General features: G+C 33.6%; 1 protein-coding gene across 1 annotated transcript in view; it reads right to left on the bottom strand.

Moving 5' to 3' along the window:
- The window catches only part of Baldspot (baldspot), a 56982-nt gene that overhangs the window by 17051 nt on the left and 20527 nt on the right, over positions 1-19404 (bottom strand). The window contains exon 2 of the mRNA XM_021332310.3: positions 15399-15536. Coding sequence (XP_021187985.1) covers positions 15399-15536 — 138 coding nt within the window. The remainder of the gene's footprint in view (positions 1-15398; positions 15537-19404) is intronic.

Raw genomic sequence — 19404 nt, 5'->3', positions numbered from 1 at the left:
CCGATGTCGAGCTCTTAACAGAGCGGAATTTATTTAAAAAAGTCCCTTTTATATATTTTTCTTATTCAAAAAGTTTCTCAAAAAACTATATAGATACGACCCATATAAGTTCTACACATAATGGGAACCAAGTCCCAATTCAACCAAACTTTTTCCGATAACAATATCGTATATGGATTTACGACTATTACTAGAGCATTAGATAGAAAAGGCCCGCCGCCTATTTGCCGATAGACCATGAACACCCAATAACAATTTGTTACTATTTACAATATACGAAGTTGGATATAAAAATGAAATGTTATGGTATGTAATAGACTCGGGCAGTGTTATCAAGGCGAGCTTTTAATAATAAACCGTGGATAGTATTTTTTGTTTTTTCACTTTGACAGTGCCACTGAAAGAGACTAGTCTCTGACCACATTCCATGTTTCCACATTCGCTGATCACCGCGGCCTTGGTACACATAGGGCTCCAGAAGAAACTTAGATGGATTTTTTGATGGATTTAATTCATTTTATGATATACAAGTAAAATCGATGTAATTGAATTGCTATGGAATATTCCATGAAGCAAGTAACTACACCATTACGAAAGGTGTGACGTAAGTTTCACTACCAAAGAGCAACGTCCCTTCAAGTTTAAATGCCACGGTAGAACCCCAGTTTTACAAAGCTCATTTCACGCTCAGGTTACCTTGAAACTTATTTTATTACCAGATCCTGGCTTTCTTGTACCTAGTTACCGTATGATATACGACATACTATCTTTCTTATGCTCCCTGAGAGTATACGAGCAATAATCATTGCGAAGTACTACAAAGACTGTCTGGTTACCTATTTTTTAAGCCTATTGTAACTAAAATAATGCGACGGTAATTGCTTAAGCCAAAGCACAAACAACAACACAAGCAATTAACAATTTCTTCATTGAGAACTGGCTTACAAATATCAAATAATCAAGCAACAACTTTCAAGGCCGTCTACGAGACAGCTGAACTTTTGCTCCCATTAAACTTTCATTTACGAGTTCAAACACGAAACGAGGAAGCCTTCAGTTTCAATCACTTAATATTAAGAGAGATTTCGTCTGAAGAAGTTTGGTCCTCGTTGGTATCTGGCACAGATCTTAAAACGTCAAAAGTGAATGCAATAACAATGCCTAACCTAGATAGAATGTAGAAAGCACTCGTTTCCCAGCAGTCACAATAGGTCGATGTCGTTATTTTAATGATAGCTTGCACATTTTAATCATATCGTGACTTGTATGCGTTGAGATAGTACAGATATGATGCTGGTATTAAATTGAACGATGCATGTACATTATTAATAAGAGAACGTGTGTACTTTCAGTTATTCATGCAGTCTGGAGTTTAAAGCAGCGTGGCAACTAAAAGATCTTTGGACTTTGATCCTTCAGTTAATAAGATAAAATGAAATAAGCAGTTTAGTAGTAAAACCAGAAATCGATAAACCTCAACAGTATTTATAATATACATGATTATAATGCATTTAAACCACATACCTTTAACTGGTTGTTACTAAAATAAAATAAAACCGCAATATTGAAATAATGTGTGGTAAAATCCCTACATTACTTTACCTGCACACCTATTAAGTTGCGGAGGTAAAATCCACTATTACTTAGATTCCCTACACATATGATACATCTAAATATTGATTGGAAAACAATAGTTATAGTTATAAGTATTGATTACATGAAAAAGTCCACAAATAACAGACAAACAAACGACATAGTTTTCTCCCCCATTCGTATGGAAAACGTGGGATTGTAAAAAATATTCCCTAGCTTAGCGCCGATGTTTATTTGTTCACAAAGCCTTTTATTTCAGTTCGGTTGGCCGTGAAATTGTTCGTATTCATAGCCATTCTCTGAACGACTCCGAATATAAACATATTTCCGCTGTTAAATCAACCGGATTTTGCTAGCCGTAACATTTTTACATCGTTTTGCACTATTGCCCTATTTAGTCTAAAGAATATGAAAATATTTCTGATAAGTATAAAATCACCAACCGTGGTGAAGCATGGTGATTAACGCTCAATCCTGCTCTGTGTGAAAAGAGACCTGTGACCAGTAGTGGGACGATAATGATGAAGAAGTATAACATTAATTAACAGAGTACTTTTCCTAGCTTTTTATGTTCTTTATTTGGGTTTTACCCTTTCACCCCTGAGTCTGGTAAACATTGTAATGAATGACGTAAGCCGATTGCGTGAAAGTGCGAGCGACCCGCTCAAACTTCCACTTATGCTAATTGAACAGAGATCGTTATGATAGATAATAAATATTTCTCAAGAACATTAAATAAAACTAACAAGCACTGTTAAAAATTTCAAGATTATTTTTTTAGATGCAAACCAATTTTTAACACACTTGAAATATTTATTACGAGTCATCGAAAGCTCTGGATATTTATGAGGGGACGTCTAAAAAACTAAGTTTACAGTTCAGCGCGTTTCGATACGCCTGATATAATTTTGAAATCTATCTAAATTCAAGTAAGCACCTTTCACAAATAAATAAAATGTTCCAAGCTTTTCAGCTGCTATAGGTAATTGATGGCGTACTTATTTCAGATTTATAGGGTCTTACATGTAATAGCGCCGATTTCTTATGTTCCAGAGCTTGAGCCCTTTTTCTGAGTATAATATTTCTATAGTCGTTGTGAGAACGTTATGGGTTACAAATGGTTATAGTAGGGCCATTACTTCTCAGTGCATGCTGCTGCAATCTTCGACTGACGTCAATTGATGCGTATTGACGTCAGCAAGACCTCAGACCGGTCTTCGCAACGGCCTGGAGTGTCAATGGGAATATTTCCACAGACCCTTGATTGCAAAAACCTGAACCTTTTAACAATGGACGCTATTTTTCCGCACTAGAATATAAATTGGCTATAGATTCTACAGATTGAAAGAGGAGCCTTTTAATAAATCAATATCTACACTTTTTCAGTGTTAAATGATAAATAAACTGAGGTTTAGCACGAAAAGAAGTACTGAATAATGGACTGTTTATTAGTTACTGCTATAGCAGAGGTTCACGTAATGCAGGCCTATAAATTTATATGGCCACTGAGACGCGGTTCAATTAATTTATGTTATTTTATAAATAATCTTAACTTTTACATTCAAGTTTACGCTACCTATTAATTTGAGCGATAAAACAATTTTACCATTCGCTATGATATCGAATTTGAATTATAAACATCCATATTTATCAGAAAAAAGACTTACTTAACTTAATTATCAAGGTATTATACGGGTATTTAAACAATGCGTCAATCTCATAGACAAGCCAAATTGGCTATGGCATATGGCGTTAGTTCCGTGTTTGTGTTAAAAATAAACAGATTTTTTGGACAAAAATTAACGTAGCTAAAAACTTAAATTGATGAAATTATCATAGGGCTGGGTAATTTAACACGTCGAGTGCAAAACAAATAGTTTTTTGTGAATTTACCTACGAAGGTTTTGGTCCTACATGGTCACGAGTTTAAATTATGATGTTTTCGCTATTATGATAATTATATGGTTTCATGTTTATTTCCCTTAGTCAAGTAGTAGTAGATCACCAGACTAAATTTTGAAGTTCGTCATAGTACTTCCCATTATGCGCTAAAGAATGAGAGAGGAATGTCATAAAACAGCCCTAGTTGCAAAGACAATCATATAAACAACCTTCAAACCAGTTAAATAATTCCGAATATTCATACAACTTCGTGGATTTCCGCGGAATCTAGTCGTCCCTTTACGAGTATTCGGTCAAGCGCAATAAACTCGTCGGTACTGAACACACTGTCTCTCCACTATCAAGGACCAATTCCGAGGCAAACCAGTACGAGTTAGGGCAAAACTACATTTTAGATTGTCAACTGGTATAATTTAGCCTGTCTTGTCCTATCGGTTTTTCTTATTTATTTCCAAATACCTCAGCATTTTTATCATAATTTATATCTCTATCGTATGCCAGGATTCCTTTCAATGTCTTGCTGTGGAGACAGTTACGCTATTTCATCCCAACAAAGTCATAACGATACGAGAGAGGGGACCGTCTAAAGAGATTTTAATTCTGATAAATAATTGCAAAGAATATGGCATTGGACTTCGGGTCACTATTTTACTACATATAATGCATAATTTAATAAAACTAGTAATAAAATGCCTGAATTATGCATTCAAATGGCACGCATTACTTATTAATTTATACGTTTTTAATACCGTGCACGTGGAGATACGTAGATAGGCAATGAATCGAGTAAAGTAAGCATATGAAACTAGTTCCACAACTGTCCAGTGTTAAAATTATAGCTTGTAAATGATTATAATCCGAATTCTGACGTAAAAGACAAGATTCCAGATTTATATTCTTTAATTGATGTGATTATCATCGAGATATAAAATAATTGGCATACATGTTATAAATACATGAATGGCAAATCCCAATCAGATTGCAAGTAACAATTGAAACATAAGTTTCTAGTAATTATAAAGTGCATAGAAAGTTCTCGAATAAAGCAGGGTCCTGAATATTGGTTGTGGAGATTAGCCGTGACCATGTAGCGGACTAAGCGGACAGAATGTTTCAATTTATTGATATGATTAATGTTCCAGACAATATTTTGTTTTATACACACTCAAGTAATAAATCTATACAGGTCTACGGTTCTTTCTAGAAAATGACATGTTTCATAAAAATAACAATACAAATGGCTAAGTAATTACAGATCTACCAAGACCTAGAGCATAGGACAAGGATCAAATGATTACATAAAAACAAGATATCAACAATTAGACCAGTATTCTAGAACGATGCGAGCCAAGATTACACTTGATCGTAGTACCTACCACTGCTGAAATGAGGTTTTATTCATCATTGCTAATATTAGTAATATGAAAGTAACTCGGGACTGCAATCGCACGGTTTCACACCAAAGCTCTACAGCCTGCTAAGCCCAGAGCATGAGAAAAGACGTAAAGCTACTTTCTATCGAGGTGCCTGAAGCATGGAGGCAATGCAAGTGGAAGCACGGGGAACGATTAAAAAAATATATTTTGAATCTTAACAGAACAGTAATAATATGCCAGATGAATGATGATAAAAAAAGATAATATTTGTGCTGCAAATGTGTTCCTCGAATTGTCTAGCCTAAAGGAAAGTTAGTATTGACTTTTGACAGAAGTACTTAGCAAGGCGCTTAAGTTACGTAAATTTCCATTATTCAATGATAAACGTTTCACTATTTCCATAGAAGTGACATCAACATTAGTTGGTACATTATCGGATCTTAATTCTTTAAATATCAAACAGGTTTAACGTCACGGGGTTTTTACTTCTCAAAGAATAACAGATTTGTATTTATAATTAATTAATTAGCTTTGGTGTGAAACACTTGATCATAGTACCTACCACAGCTGAAATGAGGTTTTATTCATCCTTACTAATATTAGTAATACGAAAGTAACTCGGGACTGCAATCGCGAATGCAGTCCCGAATATTAGTAAGGATGAATAAAACCTCACTTCAGCAATGGTAGGTACTACGATCAAGTGTTTCACACCAAAGCTCTACAGCCTACTAAGCCCGGACTATGAGAAAAGACGTAAAGCTACTTTCTATCGAGGTGCCTGAAGCATGGATGCAATGCAAGTGGAAGCACGGGGAACGATTAAAGAATATATTTTAAATCTTGATTTTGGTTTTGCAACAGAACAGTAATACTGTAATAATATGCCAGATGAATGATGATAAAAGATAATATTTGTGCTGCAAATGTGTTCCTCGAATTGTCTAGCTAGCCTAAAGGAAAGTTAGTATTGACTTTTGACAGAAGTACTTAGCAAGGCGCTAAGTTACGTAAAGGACATTGTTCCGGCTCCATACATGTTCTGCCTAAGAACCGTTCGAATGGAAAGTGACTTCTATAAACTCTTAAAATTATATGGAATCCTATGAAATAAGTTTTCACGAACGGACACTTCAGGAAACTAAAATAATTACGAAAAAAGTTAATATTTTGAGGTTATAAATAAAAAATAACCATGCTTGCGTGACATATCAGAGTAGTACCTATTATCAAACTACACTATACAAAATATCAACAATACTATGTACAGCTCTATATGTTCTCTTCTAGATCTAGGAAAAGAGATAGTACCTAGTCAAGTTTAAGATAATTCTTTGACAATGATCATTTTATAAAGTTGCATTTTCTGTCTGTCCTTACGAATGCTTTAGATCTTTAAAACTACGCAATGGATTTGGGTGCGATTTTTTTAATAGATAGAGTAGGCCAAGAGGAAGGTTTTACATTGCCACCGTGCGAAGACGGGGCGTGTGACTAGTTTTCATAAATGCTTAGATTTTTTTATGAAAAACAACTACCTAAACGCTTTTGCTTTCAACGTTACGTTTCTTAATATATAGTGAATCCACTTTGGATTTGTGATAAAACGCATAAGTATCCAAAATGGAAGAGTTCCATTCACCACAATTCATAAAATATCGATATTATTACGATAGAGAATTATTTATTTAAATGATTGTTACTACTTTTATATTAGACAGTTACCTAGCTATCTACATGCCATAAGGCGGGAATCGAACCCGCAGTCTATTACCAAGAAGGCACAGACCATACTAAAAATGTCATTACCACACAAAATAATTTAACAGTTAAAGTAAGGTTTACCAATAACAATGAAAGAGGTTTTCGAGGATGTGCAATAAAAACAATATTTATATTCAATTAAAGGTTTTTAATCATCAATATTTCTCAATAATATATTATCTAAGAACTGAGCAGGGGGTTCAATTGAATTTTGGTATCTCGCCCAGCTTAAATACCAGATAATAGTCATTATGTGGGCACAACAGCCCACTGTTCTACGCCCAACGATACAATTGCAACAGTAATGCCTGATGGTAGGAGCTTCTTACAAAGTACACAATTGCGTCCCACAGTGCATTGCATCTTATTATGCTCGACTGCTTCAGACCAACACGTCGTACATATAAGGTCATGAGCTTCAACCTGTAATAAATAAATACAATAAAACATTAGTAAATGTCAAGTAACTTGCAATTGTGGCAATTGATTTGAAAACCGAGAAATTGTGTGCTTATGAAAACATAAGTAGGTAGTAACATTCTTATCAAAATTAGAAAAACACTTTCGTAGACCACTTACCATACGGGGAACAGTCCATTGTTGTATGCAACGAAGTATATCTTCGTTTTCTAATACCAAAGAACCTCCAGCAGATCCACAATTTATACAATATACTATATTCTGCATCCATTGTTGTAATTATAATACAACTAAATTCGATCACAGACAGAGCAATATCCGAAAATGCCAGGAAAATCCAGTCCTTTACACACAGCCGAGTTTACCAAGTACGCAATCTAATCGGAGTCCGTAATCAAGCCAAAGTTGTTAGAATAAAACCATGAAACGCATAGAAAATCACAAAAGAAACGATAGTCGCAAAGCAATTCGATCCGTATTTACCGAAATCGCGAAAACTTCCGAAACTGGCAGCACTGGCTGACGGAAACATTTTAAAAGGCATCAATAATTGTGACCCAACTTTTTATTTGGAATTTATTTATTTGAAGTGTCCGTGGAATACTAAAATATGTTTCAAACAATATAAAAATAAATGAAAATTATAGTATAATTTATATTCACATCGGTTCTTAGGCCAAAATTGAACAATGTCCTTTCCATTATCTAATGGTGAACGTTTCACTATTTCCATACAAGTGTCATCAACATTAGTTGGTACATTATCGGATCTTAATTCTTTAAATATCAAACAGGTTTAACGTCACGGGGTTTTTACTTCTCAAAGAATAACAGATTTGTATTTATAATTAGCGGCCAATTTAATATTTTTATCGCTTTATTCATCTGAGAAGGTCAGATGAATAAAGCACGACTAAATTGGGATATAAACAAGAAGTGTGGAAAACACCAAAAACGAATGGTATTTACAAAACACCTTTTCAAGTCCTTACTTTTAGACATAATTACATCAATGTGCTAAAATACTAAACACATCATGTACAAACACAGTTGTTATATCGCAGTTACAACTGAAGTATCCAGCACATCTATTAGGTGTTAATTGACAATCAATAAATCAGCTGCTTTCTCTAACGAAACAAAAGGAATGTTCAACTATCTAATTGAAAGATCACATAGGGTTTCAGATCGTTCAATTGTACGGGATTCCCATCAATTAGAATTCGTTCGCGAGTTTAATTTCGCTAACAGTGTGGTGCAAACGATTATGGACATAATACTGCAGATTTTAAAGAAGTAATTGCACTGCAATGCAATCTAAGAGGCAAGCAAGACATTTCAAATGTTATTGGTGCAAATAAAAACACGAACATGGCTATTGATAGGAAGAAACATAGATCTATTTCAAATAATAAGAGTACTTGTTTGAAGCCATTACAGTGCAATTTAGATAGGAATCTATTGGTGTAATTACGTTCGGATATTAATGGAATGTTATTTTTTTCAACTGTAATCACTGTTATTATTTTGTGGCCGGATCTGTATACCCACATTAAGATAGAGTATAAAAACTATGCGGTTACACGGTACGTAGTGGATGATCGAGTTACGAATAGATATGAAGGTGGTAAATGAGAAGTGAATGATTTAATAGAAGCTGACAAGGAAGAATGGAATGACAGAGGAGAAAAAGTCATAACAAAGGGGACTCACAAAAACATGGGATTGATTTAGATAAGGACGTAACTAATTCAAAAGTAGGACCCATTTACATAATAACAACGATTTATCTAGCCAAAGAAAAACAAGTAAAACTTGTCACTTAGGACATAAAGTAGCAAGTCTACCGAAGAAAGCAGGTCATGTTTGTGTAATGTAGCAATGATATCGACCGTGATTACGCATCAAATCACCGGGTTCGTCCACTGTAGGCCGAAATCTCCCGTCTTGGTAAGATCAACATCTGTGGAGCAAACATCTACTTGTTTAGACGTTTGTTTGTTGTTATGTAACCTAACTAGCCGGCCCGAATCTTAGGGTACTACTTCATGAACTTCATAAATTATATTAGTCTTATAATCTTATCTAGGTGGTGCCCCGAGTAGTGTGTAAGCTTTATGTATACCAAAGTCTGTTCAAATTAATTTGGAGACCTTAATAAACCAACCCAGCTATATCACTACTAAGGAAGACATTACGTTAATTGTCACATATGAATTTGAATTGAATAATAAATAGAGCCGTACTCAAGCCCTTATCGATAGATTCACAAAATAGCAAAGATAATAAGACAACATGTAGAAGATAAGAATTGAAATAGACCTTTATATTCAGCACTCGACCGAGACGTTCCTGAGTTGAGAGCTCATTGTAATTATGTGAATAGTAACATTATCAATTAAGAAGCCACTGTGTATGTAAATGATAATTGATATAACAACAATACAAACTTGTTTAATCTCTGTCAGGGTTATCATTTACATTTCATCGAATAAAGATACCTCAGACGATAGGCAGACAGTCTGTAGACTTAATATCATCTGTTATAAAACCTATCGATTGCAATTTGCTGTCTAAAAATTTCATTTCGTCAAGGTCGACCTAGGGATAGATAGAATGAACATTGGAGGCCTGTGTTCTTGGAAGAGCGCCAAAAGCCTGGAACGCTGAAGATGCACAAAACCGGGCGAAGTTAAGAAAATTGTTAGATAACAAAATCTGGCTACAGACCCGGACGGAGCTTGGAAAAGACTTTATATAACAATAGAATTTGATTCTCTGTTCGCTTTCTGCAAAGCGCGCTCAAGTACCCTCGAGTCGGGAGACACCTTTGAGTTTAGCATGTCCGCACAGATACAACTAGACATAATAAAAGCTGTGAACATTTTCTCAGGCCTCAATTCCGCTGATGCAGACTATTGGGTACTTAATTCGATCTTGAGAAAAGCTAAGCCGCTAGCAAATTCGATACTTGGAAACATGGCTGTACATCAAAGGTAACTTAATCGGGTTATAACGTCCGAAGGAGATGTTATTACCTATATATAAATACTGGGAGTAATAACATAGTTGGTAACAAACTACATAGATCAATATTAACACAGAAATATTCTGTCCAAGACTTGTTACATATTATTACTATTCAATCATGAATTTCATAATTTTCTTTATAACCATTGCGATATTGTTTAGCGTACATTGTAAGAATATAACAGAATTGACTTTTTATGGTCACAATAACCTGATACCGCATATAATGCACTATTGTTCCATAGTTTTATTGCATTAGCGTGCTTACTATATTCTTTGTTTGTATTATCAGCCATACTGTGTAGTTGGATAACGGGTGAGATTTTATGCAACTTGTAATAAATATTTTCCCTATTAGCACTTTTCGTTTGAGGTATTATGGATTTGCACGAGTTCATTTTGATCCGATTAATCTATGAAGTGGATAAGCCTTTATCGTGAAATAGCTGCACTCACATTTATTATTATGCTGATGTAAGTGCACTATAAATAATAATAAATTACATTATCATAATATTTACATCAATTGCACTTTCTTATCATTATATTATTAAACAGCTGTTAGTCGCATGATTATATTAAATCCGATCAATAGAAGGCAAAAATAACAAATCCTTTGAGGAAATATTTACCATATAATAAATAAGGGAACTAAGAGGGCTATCACAAGTTTTCGCGAATTTAAACGTTTTATACGAGTTTTGATGCTTTGGATATAGTCACAATAAAAAAACAAAAATAAGATTCAGAAAGTTTGATCATTTATCTTGAAAGTGTATTAAATAAATATTTTAATTTGTCCACGTACATCAGTAAAATCTTTGTCTCTGCAAAGGATGTTTCATAAAATGTTGCTTTTGGGTATCTTTTGATGCTTCGGTACTCCGAGGATATAGCAATTTAACCATTTATAAAAATGTTCAAGATACAACTATATCTTGTACTTGGAAGTGCTTAAATCAATTTATTACAATTCATACAGTATTACACCAAAAATAATTCTATAAAACTGAGAGTTACTGACAATTTTCCGTACGAAACTATATTTTTTATCTATGAAAGTATAATCCAAATTCAAATAAAAAACATTTAATAATTAAGGTGGTATTGTTATAAAGCTTGAAAAAAAAAATTGGTCTATTTAAAAGTAAAACAATATTTTAAAATAATTTTTGTTTGCAATGCAAAAATCAATATAAATCTTGTGACGCGCGGTGTTCAACTTTAGTCAGCGCCAGGCGCTTACCGAGGAGGGACGTATCGCTCGCTGTTGCGCCGCGTAAACTCGCCGGAGTTCGAAAATATAGCGCAACCTACGCATCTAACACGTTTTGATACTAGTGAGTTTTATTTTATTTATTAGTTATAATGATCTGATTGAAATGTAATATACATAAGTATTAGGCCATGATATTCTAATTCGAAAATGTTATAGATTGGGTTATCTTTTTTTGATGTTGGTTATAAAGAAATATGTACGTAAATGTCATCGTCGTTAGTTTCGCTGTTGCATAATAATGTAATTGGACTTCTTTGATTCTTGCAGGATAATGAAAGCATATTTAATTCAGACTATCAGACTCAATTGAATACCAGTACAAATAATATGGTAAGTATTTTTTGTCACCCGCAAAAGGTATACGTGACATATTTGTTTTAATAAACTATCTACATTCCTAGTTTTCATTGTTGCAGGAAAATGAAGATACAATACATGGAAGACGAATTATAGATTTTAGTTTTTTTATAAATCAATTACTTATAATTGATAAACATGGTGAAAAGTTTGGTTGTCGATTAAATAATTTAATAATTGTAAACGATTACTTGTTTATTGTAACTCAATCGAGCTATTCTAGGTTATAAAATTCATCGGTACAAATAATATTTCATAAACTATAAAAACAATAAATTATTTCGGAAAAAAGTGGCAAAGTCTCAAGTTTGTTTGTGCCGCGTGGCGGTCCGCAGGTGTTCGTTGCGTATTTCACTAGACGCACACATGCGCAAGTGCTGCCGGCTATCGTCTAATTTACCTACAACTGAGCAATTCGATTTTGTAATAGCGCTCTTAATCTTCTACTCATGGAGTGAGGTCAAAGGACTCAAAGGCATATTGTAGTTCTTATACATTTTGAAGAATACATATTAAATTCTTGAAATTATGTGTATAAAGATCGTGCTTGTGTATTAGTTAACTGAAAACTGTAAGTTTTCAGTTAAAGGATGCATAATATTACTGAGTGCGTTAACCGAGTCTTGACTTCCAATAATATTAATTAATTGACATGTCATGTCAGTATAGGTCAGCAAGAAATTAATTACTTACATTGCGTTTAATACTTTGTTATGGATAAATATGCCAGTCATTTGTTTATTTATATACTAACTTTACGTATGCAAGACGAGTAGTCATTAAAACTTTATCTTACGTTTTAATTAATGTTGCGAGCAATTTATAGTTAGTTAAAGGATTAATTTTTGACTCGGTAATAAACAGAAGTTACCTATATGAAAGTCAGAAAACTTGTAACATCGAATTTAATTATCTTTCTATAATACCCGAATAGGTACATATTTGAAGGCTTCATCCTCTGAAAGTCTACAGCAAGCAGGTTTTCGACAGTGCTCTATCAATAAATTTCAGCAACTTATACAACATTTTCGCAAATTGTCAACCATTAATTTGTAACCCTAATTTTAATTACCACATTCCTGACACAATTACAATAGCCTATTGACGAAACCACGTGAACTTTCGCTTCGGACATCGTCAGAATAATATTAGACATGCGTATGTACGCGATTAGAATATATATACGTGAGAATCTTACCGTCAGACTGTCGAACGAACGTGACGGTTTTCGCCGACCTAGCGTGGCGATAGTCGATAGCGAAGATAAGGCGTTTACGTACTACAAGTTATGTAAATAATATCACATCGATTGACTATTATGTTCTTTCGTGAGATAAAGTATGATTTTTATCAGGAAATTATCAACGTTGATAAATGCATAGTCCTAGTAAATGATGATTTAAGGAATTGTACACAGCATCCTTCGTAAACGACCCTACTTACTACGCAATAAAATAAGTTAGCGTAGCACATTCGTAGCCGCGTAGGCCGTAGCCTAAGTTTTAACGGTCCAAGTTTGTTAAACCCTTTTTGACTTTTTAGTTACGGTTAGGCAAGTCACCGTTAAACTTCATGCATTACCAACTTATGCAGCTCGGATATTTTTCTAGCATAACTTATGAAACATTTTCACAAGTAACAACTTTGATATGGACCATTTATTTTGTTTTGTAAACAAATCTCTTCAAAAAATGCTAAATAAAAAGCGATTGAACGTCATATTCATATTTTTTACGACTAGACCTCAAATCAGTGAGCATAAAATATATTCTCGTAAACGTATCCGCATGTCAAAAAAGGGGCCCTATTCATATGAGCAAAAAGGTACGTTACTTCATTCGTTTAGGATTATATAAGAAGAAGTACTACCTCATTTTATGTAAGTGTAACCTGGAAAACCAATAAAACATTATAGTTCTAATATATTTACGAAAATATTCTTTACCACAGGATTTCCTGTGATAGTTTTGTCTGTAGGTTTGCAATATCGATCGCAAATGGTTATCATACATTCCGATCCTATAAGGAAGCTCATTTAACTATTAGTTTGCAAAAACATCGGTTGAGCAGGAATTAAACGATACATTGTCACAATTTTGATTAAGTATAACAACTGCGAGGGAGACCAAGGAAACGCTGGAGGGAAGACTTGGACAGCTTTTTCTAGCTTCTGGCGTATATAAATTAATAACAAAACCTACATAATTATTTAGAGCAAATTTTTGCGTTTTTATCTTTTGCTACAGAAACTACATATGGTAGTTTCTGTTTGGAGTTATTCCACCAATACCTATTATTACTCCACTGGAACTTTAATGATCTCTAAAAATCGAGCCTTTCGATTCGATACCTCCTATTACTAAATGGACTAATAAAACATTTTTAACCTAAATCTATAGCAAAGCAAAAGTATGTTTGACGGCCGCCAAAGAGGCTAAACATCAATTTTAGCCATTATTTCTGCCTATTCGCTCTTGTTTGGCCCAAATAGTCGGCTAGACAGACGGGCGGTCTAGACAATTCACCTTATACGTAATGTTGTTTAGATGACGCAAAATTTATGAGTTGCCTTTTTCTATTTTGGCGGCTTTATTGCCTAGCCAAATAAACAACTGCCGGTTTCTTTTGTCGACCTTATATTGCCAGATATAGTTATTAATCAATGTTGCCTTTTACCAAGGATATCCTTAAACCCTTAAAGAAATGAGAACAAACAAAAATTGAATTCTTGTGATTTTTGCCTTGTTTTTACAGGACTTTATTGTTGACTTTATACAGGAAAAGTATATTGATTGACTTTATTAAGTTAAATAACAATGCACCGCATAATATCCATTAAATTAAATGAATTTAATACTGTTTACTTATTGTCGTGCATACCGAATTAATGATAACGAATTGTCACTCGATTACATTTCCAAAATCAATGAATAAACATGAGACGGTAAATCCTTTATGCATATGCAGTTTTAAAATAAGGTTTTATTTTTGTTTTTAACATATTGACGTCAAGTAAGTAAGTAATCGCTATTCGTCTGAATCAACAGGACTATTGGAGACAGACTTCCTTGTTCAAGAATTCGATTAGATACGAAAACCTCATGTTTCATGCACAACATGTTATAACATACATTATCAACATTTATATCATTGCTATCTCTCAGGGTTCTGATAATCACGTCTATGTTTGAATTGTTGCATATATTGTTAACTCAAAAACTATGGAAATGAATAATTTTAATTAAATTGTGATTTCCATAAATAATTTCTTTTGGGGAATGTTATGCACTTAAATGTTTTGCTACTTCACCGACTGACGTAAAACAGCTATTAACAAACAAGTCACTATATTCGTATCATAAAAGGCAATAAAACCAATGACTTTTTATCTAGAAGTGACCGAAGTTAGTACCTACATGAGCGGCAGAAAGATCTAATAAAAGAGAACTGATACAATACTATTATGCTAACCTAGCTAGCCTAACCTATACCTATCTAATAAAATCTAGGATACCTAATAAAATAAAAAAACCTACCACATAATCAGGTCAGCATTTTCCATGACATGACCAAACAAACGAAAAAAATCTACAATTTAGACGCGACGATGAATATCTTGGCTGTGCTACAATTTCTTGACCTAGTCATATTTATCAAGGAAACAAAAAAAAACTCACCTTGGCACACAAATAGAGTGATAGATCCCGTAGTTCCGTAACACATGAATGAACTCCGGGAGCGTCCGACACGCGCCCATGATACTGAATGCTGCTAGCGAACAGTTCCATATCATTAGGGTCCGCCGTAACTCGAATCTGAGGACAAAGGGAAACAGAAATTAGTAAAAATGCAATACACAATCATTATGATGAAAACCTACAGCTCACTCTAAAAGAAGTTTATAATCATTTGGAGAATGAAGGATGTGGTAAAAGACTCACTTTAGATAAGTAATTTCGTATATGGTTTTGATAATTCAAAAATCATTAGTATCGTAAGTAAGGCATTCTCAACTATCAGCGGTAGAAGTGGTCCTAAAAACTTGTCTTTAGAAATTCATTAAATTCCTGTTCATGACAACTTAACAAGAGCGAATCTACTAAGTCAAGCATTGGACCCTGAACTTATGGCAATATTGGCAATGTAAACACATAATTACATTTTGTTTAAACTGATGAAATACCAGAAATAAGAAACGTACTAGAACTCAAACACCATCTCAATAAAGGCACTTAAGACAGGTCAAGTCAAACGTGAAGTGGCAGTTTATGGCACAATATTAATTGCTACCTAACTACGTCTAATTAGGTTTAAAGTATAGTGTACTGGGTGTAATTACTTGATACTAAAGTGTCTAAACTACTGGTAGTTTGACCGCTATTGTTAGGATTATTATCTTAAGAAAAGCCTGAGAAGTGGTTCAGTATCTTCCTTTCTTGAGAATGTTGGAGAGAAAGTGATTTTGAGGACAATGTGAATCTTGGCATCCAACCTTGCCATTAAATCTACTACTAAAGTTATAAAGTCCCGTCTCTTGGCATCAGTAGAACCAACATTACTATCACAATTCCTTTCTAACAAACATAAATCCGATTGGAGTCTATCTGTCACACTTTCACGGGTAAATCGCTGAAGGATTTTATCTAAATTGGGTTAGGATATGTATTGGAAGGACTCTTGTTTTCTATGGATTTTCTTTTATAAAACAATGTGTATCACGCAACATCTTGACGATGGGACTTAAAATCTGTAACCTGTACGTTGATGACATCCTCAGTGGCCATAGAGTGACCGAGCGGACAAATGTCAAACAATAATTAAAGGGTTTTATTTGCATCAAGTAATATAGCTGGGATTAATATCGTAAACCTATTTAAGTCAGGCCGATAAACCCCCAGCTTTATAAAGCATTAGACACAGGTGGACTGAAGCTACAATAAATGTGTCGTTGATAAGAGCCGATAATATGGCTGTGCGTGGAAAGGGTTCGCGGAATTACCGTTTAATACTTTTATATAACAAAGGTATATAATGTAATATAATATGAAAAGAGGAAAACCAAATTAATACTGTTAATAGGGATTGACCCCAGAAAAGATAATTAAAAGTAATTATGTTCACATGGAAACCAATAATGTTTTCATATAATTAGTCTCGTTATTTTCCATGTTTTTTTTTTATGTCTAAAAGATAACCTACAAAGAATTCATCAATTTTTGTTTATATCAAATTCAAATAATACATGCGAACAGAATAACAGGAACAGCTGTAATTAACAAAAGTATTCTTATAAAGGATACCATTCACTGTAAAAGAGAGGACATAATTGCGAAAATTCAGTCTTTTGTGGTCTTTTGCGGCGATTGTCGTCAAACTACAAAGGAGCCTCGGATACACTGTCGACGTAATAATAATACGACGATAGCTTTGTGAGACCAACAATGAATGAGGCTAATTTAATTTCACGGGACCAATAGACTTGAAGAGCTCACAATTACAAAATACTTAGTTGATTATTATTGTTCTTAATTTTGGCCAAAAAAAAACGAACAGAATGCCCATCCTAAGGGATATTCTGCACTTTGAAGTAGCCTTAAAATATTCTGTAACTTTTCAAAGGTCTATGTTAAGAACAGTGACAAACCTTGGCATAATGGTATACCGAATAGTAGTTCAGGTACCTCTTAAAAACAATTGAATGATTTGAATGTTAACAGTAAATTGTATTCGAATATTCCAGCGTAATTTAATCACATTAATTTGTGACAGACATGTTAATTTATTTCAAAAGTAATTGTACGCAAATTACAAAGCCGACTGAGGCATTTTCCTCCAAATTTTGGAATATGTAAACAACTTATTTAAATTAAACAATTTTGTATATAAATAAGTACGCCGCATTTTACGAAACTTTAATGTGCGTAGTGTCTTATTATAAAACCCGGCGCAAAAATAGGGGTGTAGTTTTTCAACATCTTAATAGGTGACTTAGGTGCTAAAGCGGTAAGCTGACACGAAAAATATTACGCCTGGTAATATTTAAAACTTTGTTAGCTTTTTGCTATGGGGGCTTTACAAATATGATCGATCATAACAGGGCACTTTCCCCATTCGATAAGTGGTATATCAATTTTAATTTTCAGTAAACACGCCGCTGCATACAACTGTTTCCATTCGCTAAGGTCGTTAGTAGATTATTTATTTTTAATTGAACTAGTGTTGTTCTTGCTTATTACGAATGTATCGATTGCATTCGGCTGTAGAGTCAATCAATATTAATGGTTGATTAATAAAATGTTTCGTTATGTAATACTGCACTAATAATGATAAGATCAAAATTGAAATCTGTTATTTAATCGATTGGTAATTTATAGAATAGGTACAATTGCTTCACTCGTTTCAGATGTGTTTTAATTGAAGGATTAATCATTTCTTTTTAATACATATTGATGAATAAAATAAAATCATAGGAAGCAGTTTCTTCGTTCACTTTTTTATATTTCTACTAGGTACATAATTTACTTTTAATAGGTACTGAACTCTCCAGACGGCATCTGTGACTGCATAACAACTCCCTAATGAGACATCACATTTGTGAAAAGCGTCACACGAAAAATAAACTCTGTCTAGAATAACTTCCAAAAACTAGCCATATTTTCTACAAAAAAAAATGAATATTAGAAACCCGTTTTCTATATTAAAAAGTTTTTCTTCAGATTTGAAGAATTCCTTCACTATTTGGAAGCTAAATAGGGAGATATGGTCCTATTTTATACAGTAGCAGTGACTCCGTTGGAAAAGCTGTTAATAATATTGAAGTCAGTATTTTTAAGCTAACTATGCACAAAAAGTTGTTCCACTCTTCGCAGAGCATAATCGACATTATAAAAAGCACATTTGCAGAGAAAAAGTTATAATGACGTCGGCTTGACGTGATTGTCGAATATAAAACTAAAAAGATTTAATAAATAGGTTAATAAAGAACTTTTTGCAATGTGAACAGTGTCAATGACTGGCAACGATTGAAGTAAGATAAAAAAAAATCTTATGAATGCCGATAATGTACTTCTAATTTTGGAGCAACCTGTCCTATAAATATAAGACTGATCGTTATCACACTTATTAATAACAAACATCTAAGGCTTTGTTGTTCTTTTGATTTTGTTTTTCTGACTCTTGGTCATACACACAATATACAGGTGTGCATACAAATGCACTCTCAAAGTCCAATACAAAATCTGAAACGCGGAAACATATTCACTATATTAATGTATTAGAATTTGCATTTGCATTCGTTTATTTGTGCAATTTATAAAACTAAACAGCTTAGTTACTACCGGTTTCTTCAAAATAGAAATGGAATGCAGACATTACATATTCCTGAGACTTGTACATACTTATAAATTGTAAATTTTCATTCATTCTTTCTTAAAAATATTTGTCTTGTAATGTGAAAATCAAATATTCATTCCGATTGTGAATGCAATTTAGAAAGGTAGATTCTAATACTATTACTAGACAAACGCTTCTATAGATAAACAGACACTATTTCGATAACAAAATAGAACAGCCCAATAAATCACAATAATTCCAATCAGAGCAATTAAAACTGACATTAAGCTTCTAATGAATCATTTAAAATCAATGTATTTGACACTTAGCCCGATACCTTGTACTATCAAG

Source organism: Helicoverpa armigera, chromosome 4 (genome assembly GCF_030705265.1).
Source record: "Helicoverpa armigera isolate CAAS_96S chromosome 4, ASM3070526v1, whole genome shotgun sequence".
Classification (NCBI taxonomy): domain Eukaryota; kingdom Metazoa; phylum Arthropoda; class Insecta; order Lepidoptera; family Noctuidae; genus Helicoverpa; species Helicoverpa armigera.
The sequence above is the reverse complement of the archived record's forward strand: the minus strand, read 5'-3'. Positions and strand labels throughout refer to the sequence as shown.